Source organism: Drosophila biarmipes, chromosome 4, assembly GCF_025231255.1.
Source record: "Drosophila biarmipes strain raj3 chromosome 4, RU_DBia_V1.1, whole genome shotgun sequence".
NCBI classification, from domain to species: Eukaryota; Metazoa; Arthropoda; class Insecta; order Diptera; family Drosophilidae; genus Drosophila; species Drosophila biarmipes.
Genome location: NC_066614.1, coordinates 706,711 through 720,904, shown reverse-complemented (window position 1 = coordinate 720,904; position 14,194 = coordinate 706,711). Strand labels below are relative to the sequence as shown.

General features: G+C 36.6%; 2 protein-coding genes across 7 annotated transcripts in view; both read left to right on the top strand.

Annotated features, from left to right (window-relative positions):
* The window catches only part of LOC108036003 (transcription initiation factor TFIID subunit 3), a 101,544-nt gene that overhangs the window by 24,772 nt on the left and 62,578 nt on the right, over positions 1-14,194 (top strand). The window lies entirely within an intron of this gene.
* LOC108035997 (protein BCL9 homolog) lies at positions 1,001-11,402 on the top strand. The gene is made up of 6 exons (XM_050887016.1): positions 1,001-1,702; positions 1,763-2,098; positions 3,289-3,510; positions 6,646-8,661; positions 9,133-9,317; positions 9,371-11,402. Exons 1-6 carry the CDS (start codon positions 1,531-1,533, stop codon positions 10,925-10,927), a joined length of 4,488 nt encoding a protein of 1,495 aa, XP_050742973.1. The 5' UTR covers positions 1,001-1,530; the 3' UTR covers positions 10,928-11,402.

Here is a 14,194-nt window from a genome sequence, read left to right as displayed (position 1 = left end):
ACACGAGTGCCTGGGAAAAATATAAAAATAAATATTTTGTTTAAGGTTTTATAATTTTTTACACTAGACTAGACCAATACCACAAACCTAACCAAGACGGTTCTTCCGATGAAAGGCGAGCTATGGAATAGAAATAAAGACTTTTGACACATCACTAATATCATCTGATTACATTGCAGCCGCTTAAAAATTCTCATAATGGTCCAAACGGTTCTAGCTCGTGGAAATTCTATTTACCCGCTTGCCTAGATTGAAATCTCAACCATAATTAATTTGATAAGGAAATAATTTGGCGCTGGAAACAATTCACTAGCGGTCAAATTGTTTTTAGTTTTGCGTTGTTTATCATATTTTTTTTTAGCAACAACTCATTTTGCACTGCCTTTGGAGTGCTGATGCCATACCGCCTTAAATTGCAACAGCGACAAAAAGTGACAGTGTGCATAAGCTTTTACACTTATTAATTCCAGATAAATCTGTTCAGACAGGCGTTTTTCTGCAGCTTCTAATAGCGGCTTCCCACAAAGATCCATCCACCATCTACCATTCGACTTTCGTTTGTCAATATCCCAACCATTTCGAACGAATTGAGAAAAGGATAAAAGAACGGTTTTTTTCTTCCAAATACCAAGTATCGGGTTAGACTGCGTTACAAAACTTAAAAATACAAAGAAATAAAAAGTTAAATTGCTGACATTTCTGAAAATAAAATATAAATGAACTAGGGTACAAACAACTGTCCAACATACGTTCATTAAAATGGTTTGAGGAGGTTGGGAACGCGATTTGAAATTATGGCTATTATTTATTATTTGCATTTTGCTGTGTATTTTTTGTTGTTCTTATTATACGAGTTCACATTCATTTTTCTCACGGCTAACCAGTCAATTATTTCAATTTCGATATTTGGACAAAAAATGTCACGACATAAATTATTAGAAACAAATATCGATATTTTGATGTATATCAGCAACCCTGGTTTATGTACATTTTCGTGGGCTGGTCACTCTTAAAGACAGTAATTTCTTATTTTTATATTTTACTTTTTCGATAGTTATGCACATGAATTTGTTTTTACAAGGAGCTTTGCCAATTATGACAGTGAATATTTAAAGCCCGTGTGCAAAATACGAGATTTATCATTTTTACGTACTGAACTAAGATCGAATAAGTTGTTTAAACGTGTTGATAACATACATATGTATACATAAAATTGTGAAACTGCACAAGTTGAATACAAAAGAATTTTAAAGCATATTAATAAGTCATAGACCACTGCTAGCGCTTATAATGATCGAAACTGAGACATGGTGCTCTGTTTTCTGTAAAATTTTGGATTGGAAAACTCACGCATAAGTTCGATAGTGTGCGTGCGGTCAGTAGTTAATGTACTTTTTTCCAACTACCAGAAACCCCAAACAGCCAGAACAATGGCTATCTTAAAGTTCTCGAGCATTTAGACACCACCGCGGTCTAAGAAAGTTCGATTTGTAGGGAGACATACATTTGGTCCATGAAGGCTTGACCATAATGCTCTCGACAACAATGCCCCACAGTCCAGCCCAAACACAGTCACAGTCGCATCCGAACGCCGATGCTTCAACAAGTGCATCTGGAGTAGGGATCGGGAATGGGGTCGCCGGCACCAGCAGGAGCTCTCCAAAGACCACTAAAAATGAAACCTGTTCCACTCTGTCTCCGGGTAAGTCTTGTACCTTTCTTTTCCTTTACGAAGTCCCATACCAATTGTCTGTGCTTCCAGATCAAATAAAAGTTATGCCAGACGAAGGAGCAGAGAAAAACGGACTTTCAAGTAGTGATAAAGGTGTGGGCCCTTCGGCTGGCAGCAGCGGAGCCGGAGGAGTTGCAAATATTCCATCCGAGGGACAATCTTCTTCCTTGACGTCTGCTGTTGGTACACCGACACTGAGGCAGAACTCCTCAAACAGCGTTAACTCGTGCCTGGCTGCCTCACCGAACAATACCAGTGAACTCTCGAATAGCAGTAGTGTGCCTGCTACAATGGGAATTTCTCAATTGGTCGATAGTGACGAGCATGCTAAGAAAAAGAAAAACAGTGTAAAGGATGAGGATGTCGGTAAGCCGGTCTTTAGATTTACTCTAGCTTAAATACCAAGAACAGCTTTGGTCTTTAGTAATATTGTTTTCCAAAATGATTTATTTAAGGCTTAAAATATATAACGTTTCTCTTGTTTTAACCTGGGCTTTTAGCTACATGTTATACTATATAAAACAAGAAACGTTTTAGTCGATTGACTCGACTATTAGATACCCGTTACTCAGCTGAAAGAATTGCGAAGGGGGCTGAGCTATATTGATCAAATCTGTTTTTTTTTAATTAACACACCTAGTCAAGTATAAAGCGACTAGCGGCTTGGTGGCGTATTAGCCAATTGAATTTGCAAAATATAAATTATTAATTGCTTATACCTTTTAAATAAATTTAAATAGGAATAATATGGTGTTTCCGACCTAAAAAAAAATAAATATATTCTTGATCAGAATCACTAGCCGAGTCGATCTAGCTATGTCCGTCTATATGGGTAACGCTTAGAGGGAGGGTTACGATTTAATACGAAGATTCCTTGGCTTTGTACGCAGAGCAAGTTTGTTAGTGAAAAATGACAGATATACTCTAACGACCTTGTGATCCCAAAAGTTTTATGTTACAAAAAATCAACAGAAATGTATTGTAAAAAATGTTAGCCACGCCATTCAAACGTCTACAAACTGTGACGCCAACAAGTTTTATGTTAGTTTAACACATTAATGTTAATGTTTACTGTTCCTATTACATGTAGCCGAAAAATTGGATATCTGTTACGTAGTCAGAAGAAAACAACTATTAGACAACAAAAAGGTAATATTTTTCTCTTTAAATTTGGTACCAAGACTTTTTTTATTGACTAGGTCATGACATATTAGCAAATAATATTACAATTAAGCTGAGTAGACCGTCTTTTCGTATGATCACTGAGATCTCGGAAACTATAAGAATGTAGGAATTTGGCCTGCAAATTTTGGAGCTTTTTGCTTCCCTTTTCCCCTTCATTATTTACTTCCTACTCTAACGCCCAAAAACGCTTTTAAAACTGAGACCCACCTGCGTTTAACCAAATAATAATCAATATTTCAAATTCAATTGAGATGACACCACAAGCCGTTAGGGGCGCTATAAGCTGCGTGTATTACTAAAAAAAACCAGATTTGCCGAGAGCATTCTTACCATCAGGCTATCAATTATAGCGTTTGATCATATCTCAACAGAAACAGGATCTATTAAAGCGAAAGGAATCGCTTCTGGAAGCGGTTGCGGAACGGGGTCCTCATCTGCTCTTTCCGTTGGCATTGTTATTAAGGAAGAACCTTCCGACGTTTTAAGCAACTTAGTAAATATGAAAAAAGAAGAAAGGGAAAATCACTCTCCAAACATGTCACCTGTCGGATTTGGTTCCATTGGTAACTCTCAGGAGAACTCCGCTACGTCAGGTATGTCAAACAACTAAATATTGTTGCCTTATTGATTTAAGATTAGCTATATAAAGACATTTCCCTAAAAGGGAATTATTTAAAATACAGATGGTCTTTAAATTATTTAAGGGGACACCATTTCAGAGGACTTTAAAATTTATTAAAATTGTCATTTAAATTGGTAAAAAAGTTGTTAAATTAAAAAAAAATCAATAGAATCTTACATTAAAAACGGGTTATAAAACACCCAGAGCCTGACAAGGAATTACACTTTTCCAAAGGCAATATAAATATATAAAAATAGTTTTTATCTTTCTATATGAACCAAGAATAAAAGTATGTATACGAGAGTAACATACCACAAGCTATCCGTAAATAACTTGAAAAGCTCTGAAATAAAAAAAAAAGTAGTTACTGTGATACTTATTGAAAACCCGAATTCATAACTCTTTTATTGAAAATAGCCATTTGAGACAATTACTGTTCATATATAACAATTTGTATACCCTTGCAGAAGGTATAATGATTTTAGTCAGAAGTTTGCTAGCGGGGTCCGTCTGTCCGTCCGTTTCTACGCAAACTAGCCTATCAGTTTTAAAGCTATCGGGCTGAAACTTTATCAAAAGTTTTCTTTTTATTTCAGATAGTATATAAGTCAGAACCAGCCGGATCGGACAACTATATCCTACATGTCCCATAGGAACGATCGGGGAAAAAATTAAAATAAAAATTATACCTTTGGTGTTCTTTAACATACTACCTCCTACGCTTGGAAATAATTGGTTTTAAATTTCAAATGATGTGTTCGGTGTTTTTTAACATATAGACTTCTACGCTTGAAAATAACATTTTTAATTGTGCTGAATTTGGAATTAAATTTTATCAAAATTGGACGACTAAATCATATAGCTGTCATAGGAAAATTGGTGGGAAAATATTATGAAACAAATTATAACTTTGTGCTTTCTTACACATAACCTTCTAAGCTTGGAAATACCATTTTTTAATTAGTTCTGAATTGCGAACGAATTCGGTCCACTATATCATATAGCTGTCATAGGAACGATCGGAAAATTGGTGGGATAATAATATGAAACAAATAATAGCTTTGGCGCTTTTGACATATTATTTTATAATATAGGGAATATACTTTTTTATATTTTTGAAAATTTCGAATTCAATTTAATAAAAATCTGACTACTCTAACATATAGATGTCAAAAAAATGGTCTAGTTCCTTTCTTGTTTCATATTATTTTACCACTAATTTACCGATCGTTCCTATGGCAGCTATATGATATAGTTGTGCGATTTTGATAAAATTTAATTCGAAGTTCAGAACTGATTTAAAAATGTTGTTTCCAAGCTTAGAAGGTTATATGTTAAAAAACACCAAAGATATAATTTTTTTTAAAATTTTTTTCCCCGATAGTTCCTATGGGAGCTATATATAGAGCTTCCGACTTATATACTACATGCAATAGAAAGAAGACCTTTGGGAAAGTTTTAGCCCGATACACACAGACGGACGGACATGGCTAGATCGACTCGTCTAGTGACGCTGATAACGAATATATATACTTTATGGGGTCGGAAAAGTCTGCTTCACTGCGTTGTAAACTTCTGACTGAAATCATTATACCCTCTGCAAGGGAAAAAAGCACCAAGGATATAATTTTGTCATTTTTACCGACTAATTTTCTAATCGTTTCTATGGCAGCTATAAGTATAGTCGTTCGATTTGGATAAAATTTAACTCGAAATTCAGAACTAATTAAAAAATGTTATTTCCAAGCTAAGAAGGTTATATGTCAAAAAGCACCAAAGCTATAATTTGTTATATATTATTTTCCCACCAATTTTCCGTTCTTATGACAGCTATATGATATTGTCTTCCGATTTTGATAAAATGTAATTCGAAATTCTGAACTAGAAGGTTATATGTTAAAAAAACTCAAAATATGTTGCACACACTAGGAACTATAGGGGATAAAATTTTTAAAAAATTATACCTTTGGTGTTTTTTAACATATATTCTAAGCTAGGAAATAACATTTTTGAATTAGTTATGAATTTCGAATTAAATTAAAATAAATAATATAAAACAATTATATCATCTTTGTTTTTTAACATATATCCTTCTACGCTTGGAAATAACATTTTATAATTAGTTCTGAATTTCGAATTAAATTTTATTAAAATCGGAAGACTATATCATATAGCTGTCATAGGAACGATCGGAAAATTGGTGGGAAAATAATATGAAACAAATTAAATATATAACAAATAACCTACTCAGCTTGGAAATACCATTTTTTAATTTTTCTCTGAATTTCGAATTAAATTTTACGGACGGCTATATGATAACAGCTGTCATAGGAAAAATCGGGAAATTAGTGGGAAAATAATATGAAAAAATGATTGACTAAAGTTGATTATTTCTTATAACTGCAAGGGTATACAAAGTTCGGCTTGCCGAGGATAACTTCCTTTCTTGTTTCATATTATATTCCCACCATATTTCCGATTGTTCGTATGCCAGTTATATGATATAGTCGTCCGATTTTGATAAAGTTTAATTCAAAAATATAACTAATCAAAAAATTGTGTTTTAAATCGTGGGAGGTTTTATGCTAAGAAACACAAAAGATATAATTTAAAAAATTGTTTTTCGGTTATTCCTATGCGAGCTATAAGATATAGTTGTCCGATCCGGCTTGTTCCGACTTTTATACTACCTGCAAAAGAAAGAGGACGGACAGACCGACGGACATACGGACATGGCTAGATCGACTCGTCTAGTGATGCTAATCAAGAATATATATACTTTGTGGGGCTTTCACTGCGTTGCAAACTTCTGACTGAAGTTATTATACCCTCAGCAAGGGTATAAACACCAAGATCTATTAATTTTTTTATTATACCTATGAGCGCTTTAGTTGTTCTCCTTCCAAGCTAAACAGTTTGACTAGTAGCAGTGCCCTTTGAAAAGGTATAACTGATAACTGCTTATTTATCGATAATAATTTTTGAAAATAATTTTTAACTGAGCAACTAGACAATGCGATAATGTTTTTGAGATAGAAAAAATTTACATTTAACAGATTATATCTATGTATGTTTAAAGAATATACCTTTCTTTTAATTCATTTAGTAAAAACAGAAAGAAATTCGACCGATAGTATCCCCGAAAAGAAGCCTTCTTCCTTGGTGATAAGTAATGACGAAATGGGCATTGAAGGAGTTAACTGCAATCCGTTAAACTCAGATATTGAATCTTTAAATAACCCACCTATCTCAAACATATTAGCGATCGGCATGAATGCGTCCCAAGCAACTTCTGGTACGGGAGTTGGAGCTGGAACCGGAGGTGGGGCTGGTAACCTTTTGACAGGAACTGGCAATCTACCATCCTCTGGTGGCAGCAATTGCTTAGATTACATGCAACAGCAGAATCACATATTTGTATTTTCAACTCAACTGGCTAACAAAGGAGCCGAATCAGTTTTGAGTGGTCAGTTTCAAACCATTATTGCGTATCACTGCACCCAGCCAGCGACAAAAAACTTTCTAGAAGACTTTTTCATGAAAAATCCTCTAAAGATGAACAAGTTGCAGCGCCACAGTGCCTTGGGTATGCCATGGATAGGCATGGGACCCGGAGGACAAACTCCCCCTAATCCTCCTGTATCAAAGATAACTCAACAGCAGCCAAATCTAAAGCCTGCAAGTCTCTTGAAAAACCAGTTCAATCATAACGAAAATAGCAAACGTAGTTCTGTGCCAAGCAACACTTTTGTCGACCAAGCCGATCCCTTGTCCAATGAGGGTGAACTAATGTGCTGGGAGAGTGGACCCGGAAGCAGCGGTGCCAGTGGTGCCGCACAAAATTCACGAAACAATATAGACAGTATAAGTACTTCCAGTGAGTCCCAGGCGATAAAGATACTGGAAGCAGCTGGTGTTGATTTGGGCCAAGGCACAAAAGAAAGCGACCCAAATTCGACGCACGAAAACAACATTGTTTCACTGCAAGGAGTTAAGGTTCCAGACGAAAACCTTACACCACAACAGCGTCAGCACCGGGAAGAGCAGCTCGCGAAACTAAAGAAAATGAATCAATTTCTTTTTCCAGAAAATGAAAATTCAGTAGGAACAATTGTAAGTTCACAGATGCAGAAAATACCAGGTGACCTGATGATGGGTATTCCGGGTGGCGGAGGATCTATAATAAATTCTCAATTGCGGCAAATGCATATGCCAGGAAACGCGAAGCAGGAACTTTCGACGGGTACAAGCTCAGGGCTCCCAGAGGAGGTTATGCTTCCTGTCGATGTCATATCAGATATAAATTCTGCAATGGGATGCAATAACAGTCAAAAAAGCAGTCTGCAATGCGGATCTGGAGGAGCAGCTGGTCCTGTGACTGGAACTTCTACAGGGGCGATAAACGTCAATATGCACTGTTCGAGCTCTGTCACTTCAAGTGGCAATATGATGGGAAGCTCAACGAATATGCTGGCTTCTTTTGGTAACACAAACTGCAATGTTAACGTCATCGGATCGGTACCAGATATGTCAAAGGAGCTTTCAGGTCAAGATAGCCTCTTGCATCCACTCCAAGGCACTCAAATTGAGTGGTCAAAGATCCAACAGCAATTCTTTGAAGAGCGCATAAAGGGGGGAAAAGCGAGACAAGCGACTGGACCTGTCGCCCCACCTCAGCACACCAACTCTGGGACAGGCAGCAATGCGTCAAGTAGTCAAGTGCGTTCTCTGCAGGGCCCTCCACCCCCATACCATTCCACCCAGCGATCTGCTTCAGTCCCAATCGCCACTCAATCGCCCAATCCCTCCAGTCCAAACAATCTTTCGCTGCCCTCACCGCGCACAACTGGCGCAGCCATGGGTTTGCCAACCAACTCGCCCAGCATGGATGGCGCGACATCGCTGTCAGGATCCGCTCCGCCAGCCATTTCGACGACGTCACAGGGAGGTACAACGGGAGTGCTTTCAGTGAACAAAAATTGTTTTCAGTCGGACGCCCCATCGCCGTCAAATCAAAATCGGAATCGGAATAACGGATCATCGGGAGTACTCACTCATAATTTAAATAGTAACCCGAGTACCCCGTTGTCCCATCTTTCACCCAAGGAAATGGAATCGTTCGGTCAGTAAATGAAAACTTTATACTTTTGTCTTTCCTCTACTTTGTATTAAAAATATAATTCGGCATAGTAATTTAAAAAGGAGAAATGTTCCTTAATTTGAAAAATTATTCGAGCTACTTTTCAGCTAAATAAAATCTGTGCCATATTTAAATATTTAGCTTACCTGTCCATGGATCTGGAAGATCAAAACCGTATAGCATTTTTTTGTTTACGTACTGGACCCCATACTTGAATTTAGTTGTTCTTGCCCCAAAAGAAATGAATTGAGTATTAGTATCAGTATTGAAAACTTAACCATCAGAAAATACTAACGTCATATTGAAACGCGAAATACAATAATTAACTGTAAGATTTAACAAAAAAAAAATGATTTCTCAAAATTTAGCACTTACAGAGAATAATTGTCTTAGAGAGAAATTGTCTTTATCAAAAAATGTCTGTTCCCAAATTGTAAATCTAATTACTTTCAGGTGATAACATAAAAAGTAGGAGACCAAGCCCACAGGGTCAAAGGTCGCCAGGAAATGGTCTTACAGAGGCAAATACAGAAGCTAGATTTGCTGCAGCCAGTCCTGGTGTGATTTTTAATCCTCACCAACATATGCAAAACAATACAAATACCTATAAAATAGGAACTCCTAATATGCAGATAGAGGTAATACGATTTCAGTTGTAAATTTCTGTTTCTTATTTTTTTTTATTTTTCAGAGACAAGCTCCTGCTCAAGGAGGTTCCGTACAATTTAGTAGGCGTTCTGATAATATTCCACTAAATCCCAACAGTGGAAATCGGCCTCCACAAAACAAAATGACACAGAACTTCGATCCAATCTCTTCTCTGGCGCAAATGTCTCAACAATTAACAAGCTGCGTGTCTAGTATGGGTAGTCCGGCCGGTTCTAGTGGAATGTCTATGATGGGCGGACCGACAGATATCAATATGGAGCATGCAATGATTTCAGGATTAGAAGGACCAGGAATGGATGTTATTAATCAAAATAACTGTCATCCAATGAATGCCGTCATGAACTCCATGGGTCAGCGAATGATGAATCCAAAGATGTGCGTTCCAGGCGGTCCGAGTAGTCTGCCTGGCTTCAACCCTAATTCTCCCAATGGTGTGTTAAGAGAGAGTCCCCTGGGGCCTGGTCCAGTTCCTGGTCCTGGGCCAATGAACTCTCCAAACTTTCAAGGGGTTTTGCCTCCTGGTGCAAGAATGATGGGTCGAATGCCAATCGGTTTTGGTTCGAATTTCAATCCTAATATACAGGTAAAGGCAAGTACTCCAAACACCATACAGTACATGCCAGTAAGGCCGCAAAACGCCAGCAACAACAATAACAATGGTGCTAGCAACGTTAGAATGCCACCTAGTCTAGAGTTTTTGCAGAGGTACGCCAATCCACAAATGGCTTCTGTAGGAAACGGTTCTCCGATCTGTCCTCCATCTAGTGGCGACGGTGGTCCGGGAATGCCGGGAATGATGGTGGGCTCAGGGTCAGGGCCAATGCTTATGAACTCTTCCGGCGACCACCAGAACAAGATTTCGAACAACCCTGGAGCGGGCAACGGCATAAACTTTTTTCAAAATTGTAATCAAATGGGTATAATAGATGATGAAGGAGGTTTAGCCAGCCATGATGTGGCAATGAATATTGGCCAACCGTCTATGATACGGGGCATGCGTCCGCATGGCATGCGACCACATGCAATGGCTCCGCGGATGCAAGCTTCAGTCAACAGACAGATTCCGTTTGCACATGGGCCGGATGGTTTGGACTGCGTCGGAGATACCTCTGCGTTTTTTAATAACGCTACGTGCAACAGCACGGGACCGCCTATGTTTACTGCATCACAACAGTCTAATCAGGCTAAGCCGCAACACCTAAAAAACATACCCACCGGATTATGTCAAAATCAAACTGGATTGGGAGTTGGACCTGCAGTTTCACAAGGACAGATCCAGCTCCAGGGTCAAGGTCAAGGGCAGGGCCAGGGTCAGACATTAATTGGGCCCAGCAATAATAATTTAATGCCCACTGCTGGAAATGTCGTTCCAACGAACGGAGTTTCTGGCATTAATTTCGTAGGCCCCTCGTCAAATGATCTGAAGTACGCACAGCAATATCACAGTTTCCAGCAGCAATTATACGCAACAAACACCAGGAGTCAGCAACAACAGCAGATGCATCAGCAGCAGCAGAGTAACATGTTAACCATGCCGCCCAACTTATCTCCAACTCCAGCGTTCTTTGTGAACAAATGAATACAAATAGATCTGCCGCCCTCGCCATGTATTGTTTACTAGTCTCCAAGATAAGACATCAATCTCTAAATAAGATTTTCACTAAGCTTATTTTACCGTAGATGTTTTTGCAAAGGAGAAAATAATTATTTGTAAATGCAAATAAGAACGTATGAAATAAAATATATAATTTTGCACCATTTAGACAAGTCACATATGAGGTAAATATAGCATCCACTCGACTAGACAGATTTCGATACATATTTGAACATGATAGGTAATTGTCTCATGAATATGTAAAAATAAATAAACATCGAAATTTTAGTTATATGCAGCTTTTTTCTGTTATTAATTATTATGCTGCTCTCTGTGTTAAATGCAATTAAGGAACTATACATGTGTAAAACGCTATTAATATATATTACTCTCAACTTAATTGTAATCAAAGTTAAGAGAACTGTAAATTCTTCCATTAAAAATATAATGAAAAACAAAACCTTTGGTATGCATCAATTTTGGGCAAAATATACACAAGAATAAACCAGCTACTTAGCTCAAGGAAGTGCGAGGAAAATGGGCGATGATAAGTTTGCGCACCTTGAAACTTTGACACGTAGCGGCGATTCCTTTATTTGCCTAAAGATTTTTAATGACTGTCCGTCTTCAATAATAATTTACACTTTTTACAATTTTGTTGATATGGACGCACAGACAGGCAGAAAGCCGGTCATGGATAGATTGACTCGGCTAGTGATCCTGATCAAGAAATAACAAGAAAGGAAGTTAGATAAGGTAGTTTTATAATTATAATTATTTCATTATTTCTTTGACCGTTTCTGTGCAGCTACATGTTAGAGCTTAGTAAATTAAATTCGAAATTCATAAAAATACAAAAAATGTATTACCAATATTATCACTGTGGATGGCAGTCCACGTAGTGACGAAGCGCACTAGGAGGATGTGCGAAGGCGACTACTGTATATGTACACGAAGAAATGAAAATCTATAATAATCGTCCGATTGTTTCGAGTGATACATCAATCGAAAGGTATTGCCAAAAGTAAAGAATTGCAACTAATAGGTTTGAGAGAAAAAGTGGTGAAAATGTAAAAAAAAATTGGAAATTTGAATCTGTTGGGGGCGGTGGGGATAACTACCACCGCTTTAAACCTAGTTGTATTCTCACTTAAATATGCGGCTGTCAAATTTGGATGCTCCGTTTAATACAATATGCAAAACAAGATTTTGGAGCTCTTCTCAAAATTAAATTATTATTTTGTTGGTCAGGGTGCCAGTTTGTCCCAAAACGTTATTTAGAGTCCTGAAAATTCTAGACGATGTTAAACAGCTCAATATAAGAAACATTGGTTCTACCGCTTTGGAAAACAGCTATAAATGGCTACATCGCTGTGGACGGCAGTACACGTAGTGCCGAAGCGCTTTTTTATTATTATTTTTTTTTTTTATTATTTTTTCCTTTATACTGAGAATACGCGTCGAATGACACCTCATTTGTTGAAATCCGATGTCCCGCTTAAAAGTTATTCCAAAAACAAGATTTTCTTCTTCCCGAAATGAAAAGTGACAAACATTTTCATTTTGGAAAGAAGAAAATCTTGTTATACCCTTGCAGAGGGTATAATGATATCAGTCAGAAGTTTGAAATGAAGGAGACTTTTCCGACCCTTTAAAGTATATATATTCTTGATCAACGTCACTAGACGAGTCGATCAAGCCATGTCCGTCTGTCCGTATATGCAAACTAGTCTCTCAGTTTTAAAGCTATCGGGCTGAAACTTTCATAAAAGTCGTCTTTCTATTACAGGTAGTATATATATCTATATATATATATAGGAACTATCGAGAAAAATTAAAAAAAAATTATATCTTTGGTGTTTTTTTATATATAACCTCCTACGCTTGGAAATAACATTTTTTAATTGGTTTTGAATTTCAAAATAAATTTTATCAAAATCGGACGACTATATCATATAGCTGTCATAGAAACGATCGCAAAATTGGCGGGATAGTAATATGAAACAAATAATAGCTTTGGGGCTTTTTGACATATTATCTTATAATATAGGGAATATAATTTTTTATATTTTTAAGAATTTTGAATTTAATTAATAAATAATATAGATGTAAAAAAATGGTCTGAAAAAAATAATGAAATGATTTTTTTTTACTATCACTGAAGTCAGCTACAATACTAAAAAATGTCACATGGTATTACTAAAGTTGCTGATTTCTTATAACTGCAAAGATATACAAACTTCGGCTTGCCGAAGTTAACTTCCTTTCCTGTTTAAAGATGTTATTTTATTTGCCAAAAAATTCGGGACTCCCAAAATTTTTTAGCAGACCTAAAAGGATATTTCAGTTACGTTTTTGAAGCTGTCGGTGTCGACCAATTTATTTTCTTGGTCATGATAAACAGAGTTGATCTATCCATGTCCGCCTCTCTGGGAAAACGCAACTCCGAAACTATCTGAGCTAAAGGCTTCGAATCTCCTACTTAGATTCCTTAGTTTTTCTTGATTTAGCGAGAGTTTGTGAGACTTAAAGAGTTTGAGAAGTGTAATTAGGATTAATTTTGTTTGCTTATATACATATAAAAAGATAAGCTTTATAGAAGTGACCAATGCAGATAGTAAAATAATTATAATTAGCTTTTCAGGTCTTTCGGTCGTGGCAGCATGGTAAGTGAAGAGATGTCCGACTTTTAGGGAATTAAAAACTAATCAAAGAAATATTAAACTACCGTCACATTTAAATTTACTACCATAAAGGTTTGCCAATAGTTGTTAGTTATTTAGAAGTTAATATGTCAAACCCCAAAACTATATTTATTTTACATTTTTGTACTTCCTTGTTTGATTATTTAATTAGGAACTATACGATATAGTTTTCCGAGCCAGCTCTTTACGACATATGTGGTAGTAGTTTGAGACCGACAGCCGGACAGACGGATCTATATCAACTCGTCTAGTGATGCTGATCAAGAATATATAGTATATGAGGTAGGAAACGTTTCCTTCACTGCATTGCGAACTTCTGACTGAAATCGTTATACCTTCTCCAGAGGAATAAAAAGGATTGTGTATGTATTTTCTTGATTTGTTTGATATTTAATTTTAATACCACAAAACATATGTGTATTCTCTATTTTAATAGTTCATTAACTATTACAAATATTTATCCTAACGTTAAATCTTCCACACAAAAGTATGCAACAATAACATTACCAATCCTTCAATAAGTTGTTTATAATTCCCAATTGGATTT

Bases quoted from the DNA above. Each gene is read 5' to 3' on its own strand.
- LOC108035997 (XM_050887016.1), top strand. From the start codon at position 1,531: ATGCTCTCGACAACAATGCCCCACAGTCCAGCCCAAACACAGTCACAG. The intron at 3,511-6,645 runs GTATGTCAAACA...TAATTCATTTAG, and splicing joins GGAGAACTCCGCTACGTCAG to TAAAAACAGAAAGAAATTCG. The intron at 8,662-9,132 runs GTCAGTAAATGA...AATTACTTTCAG, and splicing joins CAAGGAAATGGAATCGTTCG to GTGATAACATAAAAAGTAGG.